The 16746-nt window shown below is 37.6% G+C and overlaps 1 protein-coding gene across 4 annotated transcripts in view; it reads left to right on the plus strand.

Annotated features, from left to right (window-relative positions):
• Nucleotides 1-16746, plus strand: part of CSNK1G3 (casein kinase 1 gamma 3) — a 60436-nt gene that overhangs the window by 1163 nt on the left and 42527 nt on the right. For 3 of the 4 annotated variants that reach the window (XM_081318410.1, XM_081318408.1, XM_081318411.1), the window contains 3 exons: nucleotides 2115-2196; nucleotides 7825-7895; nucleotides 11093-11525. In XM_081318410.1, the coding sequence (XP_081174536.1) occupies nucleotides 11351-11525 (175 nt within the window). In that variant the 5' untranslated portion in view covers nucleotides 2115-2196; nucleotides 7825-7895; nucleotides 11093-11350. The remainder of the gene's footprint in view (nucleotides 1-2114; nucleotides 2197-7824; nucleotides 7896-11092; nucleotides 11526-16746) is intronic. The other variant, XM_081318409.1, reaches the window with a different exon arrangement.

Here is a 16746-nt window from a genome sequence, read left to right on the forward strand (position 1 = left end):
TGGCAACATCGCAAAACACTGAAGGTCTTTCTCCTTCAAAAATGGGTTTATTGAGCTGCAGTTATGACTTGTATGAATTGTTCAACTGGGGAAAAAGTATTTACAATGAGCACTGAATTATCTTAAGAGTGAACACTCTTATTTACTTTTGGTGAAGATCTTTTAAATTGCGTGCATTTTACTGGTCTTATGTGCAATTTTTGTATTATATCGAGGTATCAAATTATAACAATTCAAAATTGTATAATGGGTAGAAACCCAATTACCTTTCAAAGTTGGTAATTACTTTTACTTGTGAGTTGTTATAAAGGCTTTTGTGTGTATCATATTTTTAGCCTATTCAAATTCATTTTGAACTAATTCAATCTCTTCTTCAAAGAATCCATTAAAATCATTGCACTCTGAAAAGTTGTATTTTGTAAAGCTATTAGGAATTGCGTTAAGACTGTAAAGTTTGGATTAATGTATAATAGGTCACACAGTAATATTAATAGTTCTTTATTAGACTTTTCTTATTACTGTATACCTATAGCTGTATAATTTGATACCATTTCTTTCAAGATTTGGATATATGATACAATCTAAAACTGTTCATGTTTTAATAGATGGCTCATAATGTGTTCATAAAATACTGTTCTCAGGTTTAGATTATGAAAACTCATAGTTTCACAAATATACCGTACTTGTACATTAGATCAGGGATAATACTCTGATTAACTTGTTAAAATATTCGTATGAAATAACTTCAGAGGGTCTTGCATTATGTCTATTGCTAAATTGTGTTACAGTTCTTGGAAAATTAGTGTATAACAGTTTATGTATTAATACTTTGCTTCTTGCTATATGAAAAAGTTTAACAAAGATTTTGACTGTTTGCAAAACATGGTTTACATAGACAGTGCTAAACAAACTATTCTATGGAGTCCTGAATTTTGTTTTTAATTTTGAAATATGTCTGGACTTCAACTCCCAGAGTTCCCCAGTCAACCATGATTTAACAAGGCTAAACAGAAATTTAATCAAGCTTGAAAATTAGCCAGCTGACTGGGAATTCTGGGAATTGAAATCCAGAGATCTTATAGTTGCCCAGGTTGAGAAACACTGGTGTAGCATAAGCAAAAACTTTTCTGCACAAGAGGATAAACTATTGAGTTAATGAGCTGGCTAGCTGTAATAATCAGTTATGATTTTTGTAGAGGCTACTAATCCAGAGTAAGCAAATCTTCTTGTTTTATAGTACCTGGAATTCAGAGAGAGACTTGATACTAGGTGGAAAATTGCCTAATATAAGATTTGAAGAACCTATTTCCATTCTTGATTAAATTTCTGGATAAATGTTGCTATTTTCTGAGTATAGACTAATAAATTATAAGAAGCAAAACTGAAAAAATATACATATTTACAATATGGCAGGATTTACATAACATTAAACATGACTTAGTTTCAATTAATCTTTTGAATAAGTAATATGAATAATTAATACATAACAAGATTTGTAAACCACAATAACTCAGTTCTTATCATTTGGTTGCACCAATTTATTTAATCTCATTGCATATGAGATTTCAAACTCACTGAAAAAGGCTCATGGATGGACTAGGGGTACTTGTTGACACCCCCCACACACACCTAGTCTGATTGTTCAGGTGACTGGTGGTGAAGAATTCCTTTTTTCTACTGCATCCATATTTCTTGGTTAGGGCTAAATCAGGGGTAGGCAACCTTGGCTCTTTTATGACTCGTGGACTTCAACTCTCAGAATTCCTGACCCAGCATGGCTGGCTCAGGAATTCTGGGAGTTGAAGTCCATGAGTAATAAAAGCCAAGGTTGCCTATCCATGGGCTAAACGGACTCATTCTTTACCTTATGAATAGTTTGCTGTAAAGCACTTTACATGGGTGATGGCTTTGAAACTGCAATGATTTAGGAATCCTGTGGTGAGATTTCTGCCTTGCATTCTCCGTTGAAAGCATGTAGTACTTACCCTGCCTCAGTTGCACTAGCTTCCTATTGCTACCTGAGCCAAATAACACCCTTTACATATTTGTCTTGTTTACCTAAACAACTTTATCTCATTAACTGGGATCTCTGTTTATCATCTATGGGCTTATAGCAAGAGCAGCTGAAAAATGGATGGCTTGCTAGAAATGGTTAGGTCCAGGGCCTTCTCAGTGGTGGCACCAATATTATAAATGGTAAGTGGAGACTTCACCCCTACTGGATAATTTTTTAAAAAAATAAAATAAAAAGCTGTTTCTATAAATAAACATTCCATTATTTCCAGAGTATTTATGATGTTTGATATTGATTTGGGTTTTATATATGTTTTACATTGGTTTTTTGTTTATGCTGTTGGAGTTTGTGTTAAAAATTGTCTGATTTTATAGTGTATTGTACTGAGTTTCTAGAAATGTCCAGGTATAAATTTGGTAATAAGCAAATGAATAAATGTGTGAAGTTAGGCTGAGAAATAGTGACTGACCCCTTTATTGTAAGCAAAACATTAGTAATAATACAATGTTTTCCATTTAACTAAGACACAACATTTATGTTTGCCAATCTGATTATCAGTCCTAATTCAAGAAGTTCATCATAATGTAGAAGAAGAATGGGGAATATTCAAGCTCAGGTATGCCAAGTCCAGATCCCATCATTCCTGGTGGGAATTGTTAACATTATCTAGGAAGTATATTGATTCCCCATCTCTGATTTACCAAATACTAAATGCTCAAACACTTCCTCCCCAAGAAAACCTATTAATTGGAGGCACTCAGTTGCAGAATCAGAAACACAATTAAAAATAACCAGAGAATGTAGTTCAGACAACTTTTTCTTGGTCATCAAGTTGTCCTAATGTGAGCTAGTATTTTCATAATCCTACTACCTCACTGTAGTTGGGATTCTTGAAAGTTGAAATCTGAAGGATGCCAGGTTGCATATCCTTGAGTTAAGATTATAATAATCTTAAAATGAATCTATAAACCATAATTAATTTAGCTTTTGTATTGCTTCATTGTAATATAGTTTGTTTTTTGTTTCAGTTTCTTTGAAAATAACATGTTATATGGTGATATGTGATCTTTTAAAAATACATACAAATAAATATGTTTGAAAAAAATGTTTCAAAAAGCTGTTCATATCTTCAGTGTTGTGTGGTTGTAGGATTGGGGGTCATCCCACATCATTCTAATTTTTGTTGCTGCAATAGCAATAGTTTAAATAAAACAAGATGACAGCCTATAGTCCCTGAAGCTACGAGGGTCCATAACAAATCCTTATAAAGTTTCTTTTCATTTTGAAGTGAAGACACATGAAAGCTACTGTATACTCCAAAGAAAACCATTGAACTTCAAAACCTACCCCATTCTGTTTCTCAGATCAACCTCAAATAATGTAATATTTTGGTTACCAGTTTTCCCACCCCTTGAGATGTTCTTAAGATTGTGCACCACGCTAATATGTTTTGTAAGGGAAAAAAGTAATGTTCAACTACCATGCTTTTGGGAGATCTCAGTATATCATTACTTCCCAACTAAAAAAAAAGTTATGCAGTTTCTGAATACAGTTGTTCCTAGAGGGGACTGTGGGATTTATTCCACAATTTTTATATTTAAAGCAACTAGGCTAGGGAATAACTTTTTAAAAAGATTTACTCCTTTTTCTTTACATATGTTCGTTTAATGTAAACAGCAAAAAGTGCTGTTGAGTAACTGAAGTGTCTTTTCTTAAAACAAGTAATTTTACTTCCCTGACCAAAATGAACTCTTCCAATGAAGCTTTTATTGGGCAGTTGCCCTGCCCAATTCATAAAATTTTACATAGAGGCCAGTGGTTTTTACTGTTTTTAAAACCTTTTGTACTGTTAAAAAATCAGTTGAGGAAAAAAGAGAGAATGATGATATCTTTACATTTTGATTGCTAATTCTAATAGCCTATCCCAAGTTAAAAGACTGGTTAGGATTGTAACAATCTGGGGGGAAAAACTAAACTTGAAAATGTTTCTTAGAAGAAATATGAGCAATTATATGGACTATATATACTAAAGAATATGCAGTATTATCTATATACATAACCTATTGAGGTTTAAGTGTTAATTCTATAGATTTTCAGAGTTTTTCTGGAGTTTTATAATAAAGCTGAAGTTGGTTAAAATTATAAGAGCTTCCCCTGTCCTATTTCCCTGGCATTTGTTTCATATAATGTAGGTAATGGTGGCACTTTTACTTGTGTATTATTAACCTATGAGCTTAATATAAAATGGCTACACTGCAAACATAAGTAGCGTTGATGTACAGTGGGGTTTAAAAGATTGTGAAGCCTTTTGAATTTTCAATATTTCTACAGAACTATGACCTAAAAATTATGTTTTCCACATGTCCTAAAACAACCCATTTAAGTGAATACAAAACATACTTGTCCACTTATTTATTGAGGAAAATGAATCAAAGCCACGTACAGGTAGCCCTTGATGTATGACCATTAGTTCAGTGACTATCTGAAGTTATGACAGCAGTGGACAAAAGGACTTAGGATGAGTACTCCAAAGTTCTGGCCGTTACAGCACTCCATGAACAAACTTTGGACACTTGGCAAGCAGTTTGCACTGCAGTGTCCTGTAATCATGTGATCACTATTTGTGACTTGCCTGCCAGGTTCCCACAAGCAATGTCAGCGGGTAGGGAAGCCAGCAATGAAGCTTTCAAGTTGCTTTGGTAAGACTTCAACCTCGCTCACCTTTCTCTGCTCCCATACATCACACCCTTCTTTCACCTTTCACTCATCACACCCCAGGTTCTTCTTTCCCTGGCCTTGCAGCAGTCATACAATGTCAGCCCTCCCAGAGAGCAATCATGTCTGCCATAAACCAGATAGACCCAACAATGTCAGTCTTAAACCAGCGAGAAAACCTGACTAGATGAGTTAATTCTACTTTATTGTGAGGCTACATTAGCAGAATCATACAACTTTGAAGGTACAAACTTTGCATTTTTAACCACCTGATCAATTAAAGGGGTCCTGACATTTCCTCTAACTGTTAATCCATTGAGGACGCCCCTCCCCTCCCCTCTAATTGTTTCCCAGGCAGCATCTTTTTTTTCCCTTCGTCCACCCAAATAATCCACACTCCTGTGACGTTTTCCTTTTTCTTACTAGTGCATTCTTTGGGTTATAAAAAGGTTTTAAATCATGGTTTGATGATGTATGTAATTTAAAATATGCAATCCTACCCTTTTATAGTCATAACTTTGGAGTTAACTTTTGAACAAACAAGCATAGGATTGTACTGTAAATGTTGTACATTATTTTAGAATGTTCAGATTGTTAGAATGAGTATTTGAAAGCATAGCAACTAATATAACAAAGACAACAGTGACAAAGTTTAAACAGTCAAATTTAATGTTCTACCCCACCTCCAGCTGAAAATATGTTGAAGATCTTTAGGCTTTGTATAATTGTATTGAATATAATTTCTTCATCCTATACTGGGCAAAGTACCACAAAGCATAGAGTCAAAGTTTCACAAAAGTTGCCATAATTCCCTCTCCCCACTCCATATTCCCAAACAATGAAGGGTTATGGAAAACACTGAGAAGTGTTCAGCATGGGGATTAATTTGAGGAAGGAGTATATTTCTGTTTGTTTGTTTCCTGTGACATAGATAATCCATGACCGGTTGGCCAGATATTATATTTACTCTAAGTGAATGGTACCCCAAATTGCAGTCATTTTGATAGTATACATGTGACTTATATAGAATCTCAAATCTGTATCCAATTACATAAAAGGGGAAAAGATATTCCTGATCTTAGTTTCCAGAAATTTACGTACCATGTAAAATAACACTAGGCATTTCATCTTTGCTCTTCCTCAGTATATGTAATATGGTTTTCCTATTCCCTATTTATATATCTCTTTGTACTTACATTGAATTGTATTTGTGTTTGCCCTTTGGTTGCCTATCATGAGCTGAAAGAGCGGTTTGAGTTCTTTATAGTTATTTTGGTTTCACCACTATAAACAGTGTAATCTGCTACAACCCATTCCTACCCACACTTCATTTTTATTAAAAGGCACTGGTCCCAATATAGTTCTTTGTATAACTGTTTGTTTTGTCGTTGTTGTTTTTTTTTTAAAAAAAACTTCATTGTTGAAATTTTCTGTTTTTGCTCAAAGTTACCAAGTCAATTCAGATTTTATTGTAAACAGCCCTATGACCTCACAAAGTGAAATGGAATTACAATAACATTTTAAAAATGTTAGTTGCATGACATATCTGTGCAATCCCTCGGGAGAAGGGCGGTTTATAAAAACAAACAAATAAATAAATAAATAAATTTGTAGCATAATTATTTATGCTAAAACAAACATTATTTATATTCACTTTTATTATATTTCAAACCGAAAAAGTAATATTGTTAATTATATATCAAATACACGTAGCCCTCAGGCTACAATGGCAATTGGGACCAAAATTGCTGTCACTAAATGATGCAGTGATAAAAGTGTGATGTCGTGACTGGATCACTTAGTAACACTAATACTGGCAATTGTGGTTGCTGTCGTAACCCTAAGACGTGCAGGTCGTTAAGTGGGAAGCAGCAGGAGTCCTAGGAAAGGTGGTTTGGCAGATGGGAGAAGTCCTGGAAGGACAATGCAGGCAGCATGTGAATTGGCAGAAGGCCAGGCAGTCCCCATGGTGGGGATGTGTGCTTGGGTAGTAATGACTTGTGATCTTTCCTGTGGCTTTCCCTCTGACTTTGCTAGTGAGAAGCCACAGGGAAAGTCACATATAGCAGTCATATGTCAGGATTGCTTTAACTTTGAATGGTTGCTGAATAAATGGATGTAAGCCAAGGATTACCCGTACAAGGAAATTCTGCAAGGCTGCTGGTTGGTGAAATTTTTAAAGAGTGTCAATACTTTCTTCTTGGAGCCTACATAAAGCAAGCAAAACAATTACAGCACCAATTCATCATTCTGCCATATCAGATAAGTCCCATTCCATTGCTGGTGTTCCTACATACCTGTTTTCTATATAGTCTAAAGGTGTGTCATCTGGAACTTCAGTAGAGTATAGAGTATAGACCAAATTGAGACAGCAGTTCATAATATATGTCTCTAGACGGTGCTTTTAAAGCTTAGATTACCAGAAGAAAACAGAAAACATTTAAAACTGTTCTGTCTTCCCAGAATCCTGCTTTTCCATGAAGTGATTCTTATGCTCATTGTATAAGAAAGCCACTTGAATTGATAAGTTTTAAGTCACGTTCCTTTTGAACGAATGAAATATGCTGGATCACACAGTTCTGGTGAACACTGAAAGCCTAAAAAGGTATAGATCTTGTCTTTGCAAGAATTATACTGATTCTTCATCAGCAAGATATGTGACTGATAATAGCTATCTTTTAAGAGTGTTCAAATGTTGTTAAGGTAACTGACCTGTCGTTTGCTGACTGTCCATCCCATTTACTGCTTTTTGAACCTCTCTCACTTTAGCTACCTATCAGTCCTCTGGTATGAATACTGGTTTTAGTGATAAGAAGTGACCAGTAAAGTGGCTAAAACCAGGATGGTTTAAATGTATTATTGTGGAGGAATGCAAGAGTAGAAATTCACAAAGATTAGAAAACCTTAAGTATGTTCACAATAACATTTTCAGCCAAAATACATTGCTGGTGTACTTTTCATTGTCAACCTACATGATTACAAATATATTTGATAGGATAAATTAATTGCACCAAGAAGTAAGTATATTACAGTTTTTTTGTATTAAAATACTGAATTGTGTTTATTGCTAATGTTAAGTGAAATTTTATTTTCAGATGCCATGCACAAATAAAACAGTGTGTAATTTGTGATGAGAAAATATGAAAAAGGTGGAACATTTTCTTGGGTAAGTGATTTATAAATTATTTTATTTACAGAAAGGTAGAGAAATGGCTCTTAGATATTAAGTGTAGTTGCAGGGAGTTCAGGAAAGATAATTAAAGTGAACACCTTCAGGAGATAGCCTTCTAGCTAGTCAACAACACTGCGAGTATTAATTAACAAATTGTTAACAGTAACATAAAGCACTGAGAAGTTAGATTTGTTTAGCATTTTTGATTCCTGAAATTCCTTTTTCCTCTGCTGAAATACTTTGACATGCACTCATATTTTTGATGGCTCATTGCTTTTGATATTGATGAGCCTGTCATCAGATTGTGCTGCTTCCTTGTTAAGTCTATGAGTTTAGCTCTAGTGAGAGTTGGGAATTGGTTAACAGATACAGGTAGTCCTCAGATTATGACAGCAATTGGAACCCGAATTACTGTCGCTAACTGATGGAATTGTAAAGTACAATATCACATAATTGGATTGTTTAATGACGGCAATCCAGGTTGCTGTTGTAACCCCAGGATCATGCAGGATGTTAAACAAGGAGTTCATGTGACAGTAATGTGGGAAGAGGCAGGAATCCCAGGCAAGCAGTGTGGCAGGTGACAGCTACAAGTGAATACTGTAGGTGGGTGCTACAGAGCACAGGTGGACAGGCATTATGAAGTGCAGGTGAGTAAAAAAGAGACTGTAGGAGATGATCAGGCTGAGTCCAAGGGAGGTGTTAACTATGTCATAAGACACGAGTCCCTGCGCTCCTCCAAGAGATCTAAGTCCAGCCCACTTTGAATGCCTTTCTTATCTCCTGCTGATTTCCCTTGACCGTTGGTTGGTCAGACTCTTGTAGAGAGAGCTTAATCTTGCAATAAATGTTTATACTCATTGAATTTGAATCTCCTGATTTCCCTGGTGCTTGACAGAGACGGGGCAACTTGCAATCTCTCCTAGCTTGCCCATTGACTTTGTGAGAAGCTGGTAGGGAAGGTTGCACATAGTGATTACTTGACTGTGGGTCCTGCAACTGATGTAAGTGAGAGCTGGTTGCCAAGCTCCCAAATCACAAGCATGAGACTGTGGGGCTGTTGTGATGGCCAGACCTCAAGGGCTGATCATAATTCCCCCTCACTCAGTGATATCATAACTTTGAATGGTCTCTGAATGAGTGGTTGTAACCTGAGGACTACTTACTTAGAATGGAAATACCCGAAGATCTGCTCCAAAAGAAAAGGGGAAAACAAAGGAGCTGTAAAAAATTTTGGGGTAAGACTTAATTTTTAATTCCTCACCTTAAAATACTGGACACTTTTTTGTAAGTTTTAAAGAACTTTCAAAGAATTCAATCTATAGAGGAGACAATTGTTGGGTGGTTGAGCAATATCACCTTTATTTCGGTAAAAAACTGGAGCCTTGAAAATTGAGACACAGTAAATCCTATTTTAAAAGGGACGCAGTGGCTCAGTGGGTTAGGACGCTGAGCTAGTCGATTGGAAGGTCGGCAGTTTGGCGGGTCGAATCCCAAGTGCCAGAGTGAGCGCCTGTTACTCGTCCCAGCTTCTGCCAACCTAGCAGTTCGAAAGCACGTAAAAATGCAAGTAGAAAAATAGGGAACACTACGGTGGGAAGGTAACAGCGCTCCGTGCGCCTTTGGCGTCTAGTCATGCCGGCCACATGACCACGGAGATGTCCTCGGACAAGCGCTGGCTCTTCGGCTTTGAAACAGAGATGAGCACCGGCCCCTAGAGTCGGAAAAGACTAGCACGCATGTGCGGGGGAACCTTTACCTTTACCTTTAAATCCTATTTTGCTTTCTGAAACAAAGTGAGATGGAAGAATAGGATTACTGATGACAATCAAAAGGCTGGTCAGATATTTAAAAGTACAGTGGCCCTGAAGGAAGGGATCTGCCACCAGTTTTCAAAATTCTTTGCAGTGCCCTCATAGTCATATGAACAAAATTTTGGCCTATCAGGTTCCACCAATTTACGATACCCTTTTAGCCACAGCATCCGTGAGACCTTGCAGTACCAACACAAAAGACTGCAAAAAAAAAAAAAAAAGCCCTGGCTGGTGCCATAAGGGCATGCAGTGCGGTAGATGTGGGGATGATCATAGGACTAGGTGACAAGGGCAGATGGCAGCTTTGAGGAGATGGGCAGCCCAAAAGGCAGGGATGGCGGGGGTGGGGAGATAGGCAAGCAGGGACACTTCCAGAGGAGGTGGTCCCTTAATTGAGATTTGGAATTGTGAGTGATCAAGTTGGGAATAGATTGTATTGGGGGGTGGGTGGGATTTATTTATCATATAGCACTTTCGCATCATATTTCAGTAAAAAGAACACACAGGTAAAATTGGGGGAAATCTTTAGTTAATGACGGATGGGGTTCATTTAACAATGGCAACGGAGTGTCTGGATTGTTGTCACTAAGCAATGTGGCCACATGACATCGCACTTAATGAATGCTTTGCTTGTGTCAAACTCAATTTCATTGAGGGCCGCATCAGCATTGCGGTTGCCCTCAGGGGGCCGGGTGGGTATGGCCAGGGTGGGCGTGGCCTACTGGGTGGGCATGGCTAGAGTGCGTATGACCTACTGGGTGGGCATGGCCAGCTCTACATTGTTCGCATCAAGGGTGCCTATGGGGGCCTGGGCAGGAGTGGGACAGATCTGAGGGTCTCTGGCAAAAGGAGGGTCTCTGGGCCAGGGCCAAGGCAGTGGGGGCTGTTCCCTCACTGTTTCCAGGATGGCTTTGCGGGCCGCATGAAACCACTTTGCGGGCCGGATCTGGCCCCCGGGCCTTGTGTTTGACATGTCTGGCTTAGTGACAGAAATTCCATTGGTAAATCCAATACTATCTGCAACTGTTTTTTACCTTTTCCCAAGCGTTCCATTTAGTCAAGATAACTCTTGTGTTGGTGGTAGATCAGTTTCATTATTGTATATGGATTACACTGGGTTGAAATTAAGTTTAGGATTCAGCAAATGTTACTGTGTATAGTTTTGTACTCATGTGGATTTCTTCAACTTCTTGATTGCAGTTTGGTGTGCATTATTCTGAATAATTATTTGAGGTATCTTTATTGCTGTTTTTCATTGCAGGTACTGTAACCTGGTATCCTGTGTATAGCTTTTATTAAATGTTTATTGGTTTAATAAATTTTAATTTTGTGCTGTATGCAACACAATTGTTTAATAAATGGTTACTTTTGTTACAGAAGCACTTTAAGCAGTAAATGGTGCTGATAGAAGATCTACTGAGATTTTGCTCTAATAGCTACCAGTGAAAAACACTTTGCGAATGGGATGAATACGCAAAGAGTGACTGCCTGCAGCAGCTTCATAACTCACATTAACTAAGTGGAGCGCCTAACTAAGGATGTTTTCATTTGCATGTTTTACCCCATTTGACTTGGCTTGTCTTGGCTTGTCTTGATTGGGGGAAGAAATTCAAAGTGGAGTACCATAAACTTGATATGGATAAAAAAAAAGACAAAGACAAACTGGATGATAGAATGGCAAGGCCTAGTGGACGCTCAAGTCACAATCCACGTGGTAGCAGCTCATCAAATTCTGGTGTGTTAATGGTTGGGCCTAACTTCAGAGTTGGAAAGAAAATTGGTTGTGGCAATTTTGGAGAGCTACGATTAGGTAAGCCTTTCTTCATCTAAACATTCCAGTAAAAAACTCTTAAAAACATTGTGTGTCTAAATAATAATTTCATTTGCTAGCACATTCAAAATTAGCTCTGCCAATATTAACATTTGAAAGGAAATAATGTATAATAATGTAACAGCATCTTAGGTGTTTGGAGTTATTCACACATAACACTCACTTGGGATTTTAAACTACAATCTGTTGAACCATTATAGTCAGCTGAATCACACTTCACAATAAAACATTGCGTATAATGTTAAAAAGATAATAGAATAATTTTTAGCTGTTCCCACTGGAAAACCAAAATAATCAGGCAACCTACATGAAAATACTGCTTGTTTAATCTTAAACATAATTCCCAAACAATTTTCACTAACACTGATATTTAACTGGCGTGTTTGAAGAAATATATACTAAATCAGGGGTGTTAAACTTGTAACATCATGTGACATATTGCCCTGTATCACGACTTTTTTTCCACTGCCGGCAATGGGATGGGTGCAGTTTCACCATGACGCATCTGGCCCACGGGCCAGCAGTTTGACACCCTTTTACTAGATGATTCAAACTCATGTTAACCTTGTAATGTATTAAGAAATGATGAATTCAATTGGACTGTGATGTGGACTTAGAATCTGATAGTAATTTAATTTGAATCCTAGTTTTCAGAAAAATACTTTTGCAAATAAATGTAATTTTGGATCCCATGTTTGAGCCCAAGATAGAGATTTCTGAGAGAGCAGTTCCAGAGTGATGTTTTGTATGATTTTGTACATTGCGCTAAGTCATGTATTTTTGCAGTATTTTTAAGTCTTTCCAAGAAAAAGAGTTTCACGTAAGCATCAAACTCTTGATTTAGCAATTCATTTACTTATTTATTTACTCAGCAAATTTTATCTTCCTATTCATTTTCAACCTTTCATTTCTGTTTTCTTTTTTAACTTTTGTTGTCTTATTGCAGTCCTTGTTTTCTTGCCTCTATAGTGAAAAAGCAAATTTGTACTAAGCAGAGAGCCATTGTAGTGTAATAATTTATAGGACTTTCATTTGATTCAAGCCCTGTAACTAAGCTTGGAGATCACTGATTGAATTCAAGTGAACTTCAGTCTGTAGTCCAACCTACCTCATAGGATTGTTATAAGATTAAAAGGGCGCGAAAGGGGACGCATGCACAAACGAGGCCGATAGCCTGGGTGGGTTGCGCAGCCCATTTGCACATGCGCAAATGGGGCGCTAGCCGCCACAGGGGGTGCGTGGACATTCGTGCATGTGCGCAGTGCCAACGCATGCCGCATGCACGAATAGGGCTGCGCCAATGTGCATGGCCCCGTGCGTACACGCATCAGTTTGAAACTGCTTTCCTTCCCTCCGCTCCACGAGCTCGGAAAGGTTGGAGACTTCTGTCCTAATGAGTAGTGGTATATGGGAAAGACTTTGGGAGATGGGGAAAGAGATGGGGCCTAGGGAACAGTCATATAAGAGACAGGATTGCCTGCAGCTGCATAGTAGGCAGAGCAAGAGAAACCCTCAGAGGGAAATTCTTGGACTGTAAAGGGGACGGCAAGAACATTATATTTTCAGGCTTACAATAGTCTGTTAATATAGCTTTACAGTAAAGTAGAACTAATTTGTCTTGTGTTTCCTGATGGGTCTACCTGGTAAGGCTGACGTTATGGCAGTTCCCCTTTTAGAAACAGTAATTCCAAACATTGCCTATAAAAATGAAGGGAAATGAGTTTTTTTTCTCCCCTCAAAGTAGAAGCCTTATGTTTGTAAGACTGACCTATTTAATTAATAAAGGTATCTCCTAAGATTGAATATATCCAGTGAAGTAGAACTCATCACATTCCTTGGTAATTGTTTCCATTGTCAAATCAGCCTTCCTGTAACTTTACAGATCATTAGATCATTTTATATGTTCTGTACTGTAGGACACGACCTAATCTTTTGTGCAAGATTTCTTAAGGTAGATGGAAAAATGCTCATCTGTCTCTCTCTCTGTATCTGTATCATCATCATCATCTTCATCTTCAGTTTTTCTCCTGTTGGAACATGCCCAGTTTATTCAGTCTCAACTTTAAGATTTCTAATCCCATGATAATATTTATTTCCCTTTTCTAAATCTGTTACAGTTTCTCTGTATCTTTTTTAGAATATACCCAGAACTGAAAGTTAACCTGTAAGAAAATAATAATTAGTTTGAAAATACCAGATCTTCACAAATCTGTGCTGATCTTTTGTCATCACTGCAGCTTTTCCACCCTGAATTCATTTTAATGTTTAATGTTTTTGAACACTTTCTCTATAATTCCAGTTTTATGTAATCTTCTTTGTGACCTGAATTGCTTTCAATCTTTTATATACTGTATGTCTTTGTTTTGGTTTGTTTCTTTTTGCCCCCTGATCTTTATTTGTGTAGTCTCTTAGCCTTTGTCTACTTTTACAAGCTGCTTCTGCTATCTTTTTGTTATTGAAATTATTTGCAATTTTATTTTAGTTTCTTCTTTTTTTTATGAACCCTCAATATTTTCTGCATTATCTTCTCCTAGCATGGCATTTAAAGTTCTCAACACCATCACTATCTTTACTCCCTTAGATTTCTGAACAGGATTTCAATTCTTTCTATTGCTGTTTTTTTTTAATAAGCTGAATCTTCAAGTTTTTAATATTTCAGTCATGAGAGTTATGTCATTTGATCTCAGATTATACATATTAAAACATATTTGCCCCGCTAAAGCTAACTTTTTTAAAAAAATCTTTTGAAATTGTTGTTATATGAATAACAAAGGGATTTGTTTAGTGATTTTCTTCTTTTCTTAATTGAGTAATTTAATAGGGTCCAGTCTTGATATTGACACACTCCTGTAGTGCACGTCATCTGAATTTCTTCTGTCTTTTCATCTCAAACCTCCCAACAGCAGGATTCAGTTTAAAAGACATCTCAAATTCATGATACTCTGCCAGGCACATTTATCAGAGTCTTCAGAAATAATTATCCAAGTAATGGAGACCATGGTTTCAGAAACCAAACCAAACCAGTTACCTCCTTTGATACAATTTCTGTATTAATTTATTTGTAGTGGGGTTTTTTGTCTGTGAGCCAAAATGATGTATGAGAACAACTCCTTAAGCTCTTAGATTCTTCAACTAAGTTAGAGATGATATGAATAATATTTATTTATCTCACATGGAAATTATTGTCATATTTTCATTCCTAAAACAAATTCATTTCTTCTAGCATCCAGGATAAATTTTACTTCCATTCTTTCAAATCTTACCAATGGATATAAACTGGATATATGCAATAGCACCAGCAACAGTTTTTTTTAATATCTTGCTGCATTTTTAATGCATCTGTATTCATTGAATCCTTGGTGGAAAGATTTTATTGCCATGATGATTCAACAAACAAAGCTTCACAGTGCACAAAACTCAATACAAACTGCATATACTCCTTGACAAAAAGCCCTTGACTGCGCTTCTTTCGACTTGACAAGCAGCCACGTTTGTTGGACTGCCATGTAGTTTGTTTCTAACACTTTCATCAGACACTATGAATTACATAAACTTGCTTTAGAAGCAGAGTTAAGGAAATATGATGCTTTCGTGTATGTTTCATCCCTGGTATTTAATTGTTCTCACATATCTGTGACCATTGCCCTTATGGCATTTCAGTTGAACAAAAATTGGGATTTTAGAATCTTACTGCAAAGATTCTTCTTGGCTAATGAAAGAGGTTTGCAAGCCCCACAATGTTTTGCAGAAGGCTGGTCTATGTGGAACACTAAGGAACCATTATTTACTATCTTTGGGGAGAATTTTTAGAGAGGTACTTTGGATTTGAGGGCACAAAGATCCTATACAGTGTATGCAGACTTAAATGTAGTACCTTTCTATAACTTTCTGAACCAAATGTGCTACTGTACCTGGTGTTACAGCATCAAAGGGTAGTTACATGATCTCTGGAAAAGATGTAGCTGCTTTAAGAAATCATGCTAGTAGAATTTAGTATTTTTATTTGGAATTCACTTTTTATCTAAGTAAAGCAGACATCTCTTTTTTTTTCATAACAACTTTATCAGATGGGTTGAGCTGAAAGCAAGTGTATGGCCCGAAGTGACCCAGTGAATTTCCATGACTAAGGGCAGATTTAAACCAGGGTCTCCCCTTTGCTTGTCTAATTCATTGTAACACATTGGGTCTCCTTCTCCTCTCCCTTCAGGCTGAAGTGTTATGAAGGTCTGTTTTTTTGTTTCTACCGTGTTCTATATCTCCTCCCCTCCTTGCTTACCTAGACGACCATTTATATAAATAGCTGAATTCTTACATTGAACCTGTTTCTAAAACTTTCTGTTTTGACCTAGTAGAGATGCTATGTGTTTTATGCAGTTAGTTTTTGCTTAACAACCATTCCAAGTTATGATAAGGTAAAGGTAAAGATTTCCCTGCACATGCGTGCTAGTCGTTTCCAACTCTAGGGGCTGGTGCTCATCTCCGTTTCAAAGCCGAAGAGCCAGCGCTTGTCCGAGGACGTCTCCGTGGTCATGTGGCCGGCATGACTAGACGCCAAAGGCGCACGGAGCGCTGTTACCTTCCCACCGTAGTGGTCCCTATTTTTCTACTTGCATTTTTACGTGCTTTCGAACTGCTAGGTTGGCAGAAGCTGGGACGAGTAACAGGCGCTCACTCTGTTACGCGGCACTCAGGATTCGACCCGTCAAACTGCCGACCTTCTGATCGACACGCTTAGCGTCCTAATCCCCTGAGCCACCGCGTCCCTTCCAAGTTATGATAGCACCAAACAAATGATAGTTACAACCATCCCCAAAGTTACAGTCATTGCAGTGACCCTGCAATCATGCAATCAAAATTTGGGCACTTGCAGCCTTCTGGCTTTTACAAGCACAGAGTGCACTTCAACTCCGCTTACTTGTCAATTTGCCCCAATCTCTGTCCTTTGGGCTGTCTTCTCCTGCCGCCACATACTGGCTCGCTTCCGTCTCAATTTTCCCGACATTCCCATAGGGACCCCAGTCTGCCTGCTGGTGCTCTACATGCCAGGCATGACTCACTGTCTCCTTCTAGCGGCCATATATGGTCTTGCAAAGGAACTGCTTGTTCCATGGGGGTAGCACTCCCTAGAAGGCAAACATATGTGAGCTTTGGATTACGACTCAAAATAGACCAGCTGGTGGTCCCCTGCTGAGTCCTCTGC

This window comes from Vipera berus (assembly GCF_964194415.1).
Source record: "Vipera berus genome assembly, chromosome: 2".
Classification (NCBI taxonomy): domain Eukaryota; kingdom Metazoa; phylum Chordata; class Lepidosauria; order Squamata; family Viperidae; genus Vipera; species Vipera berus.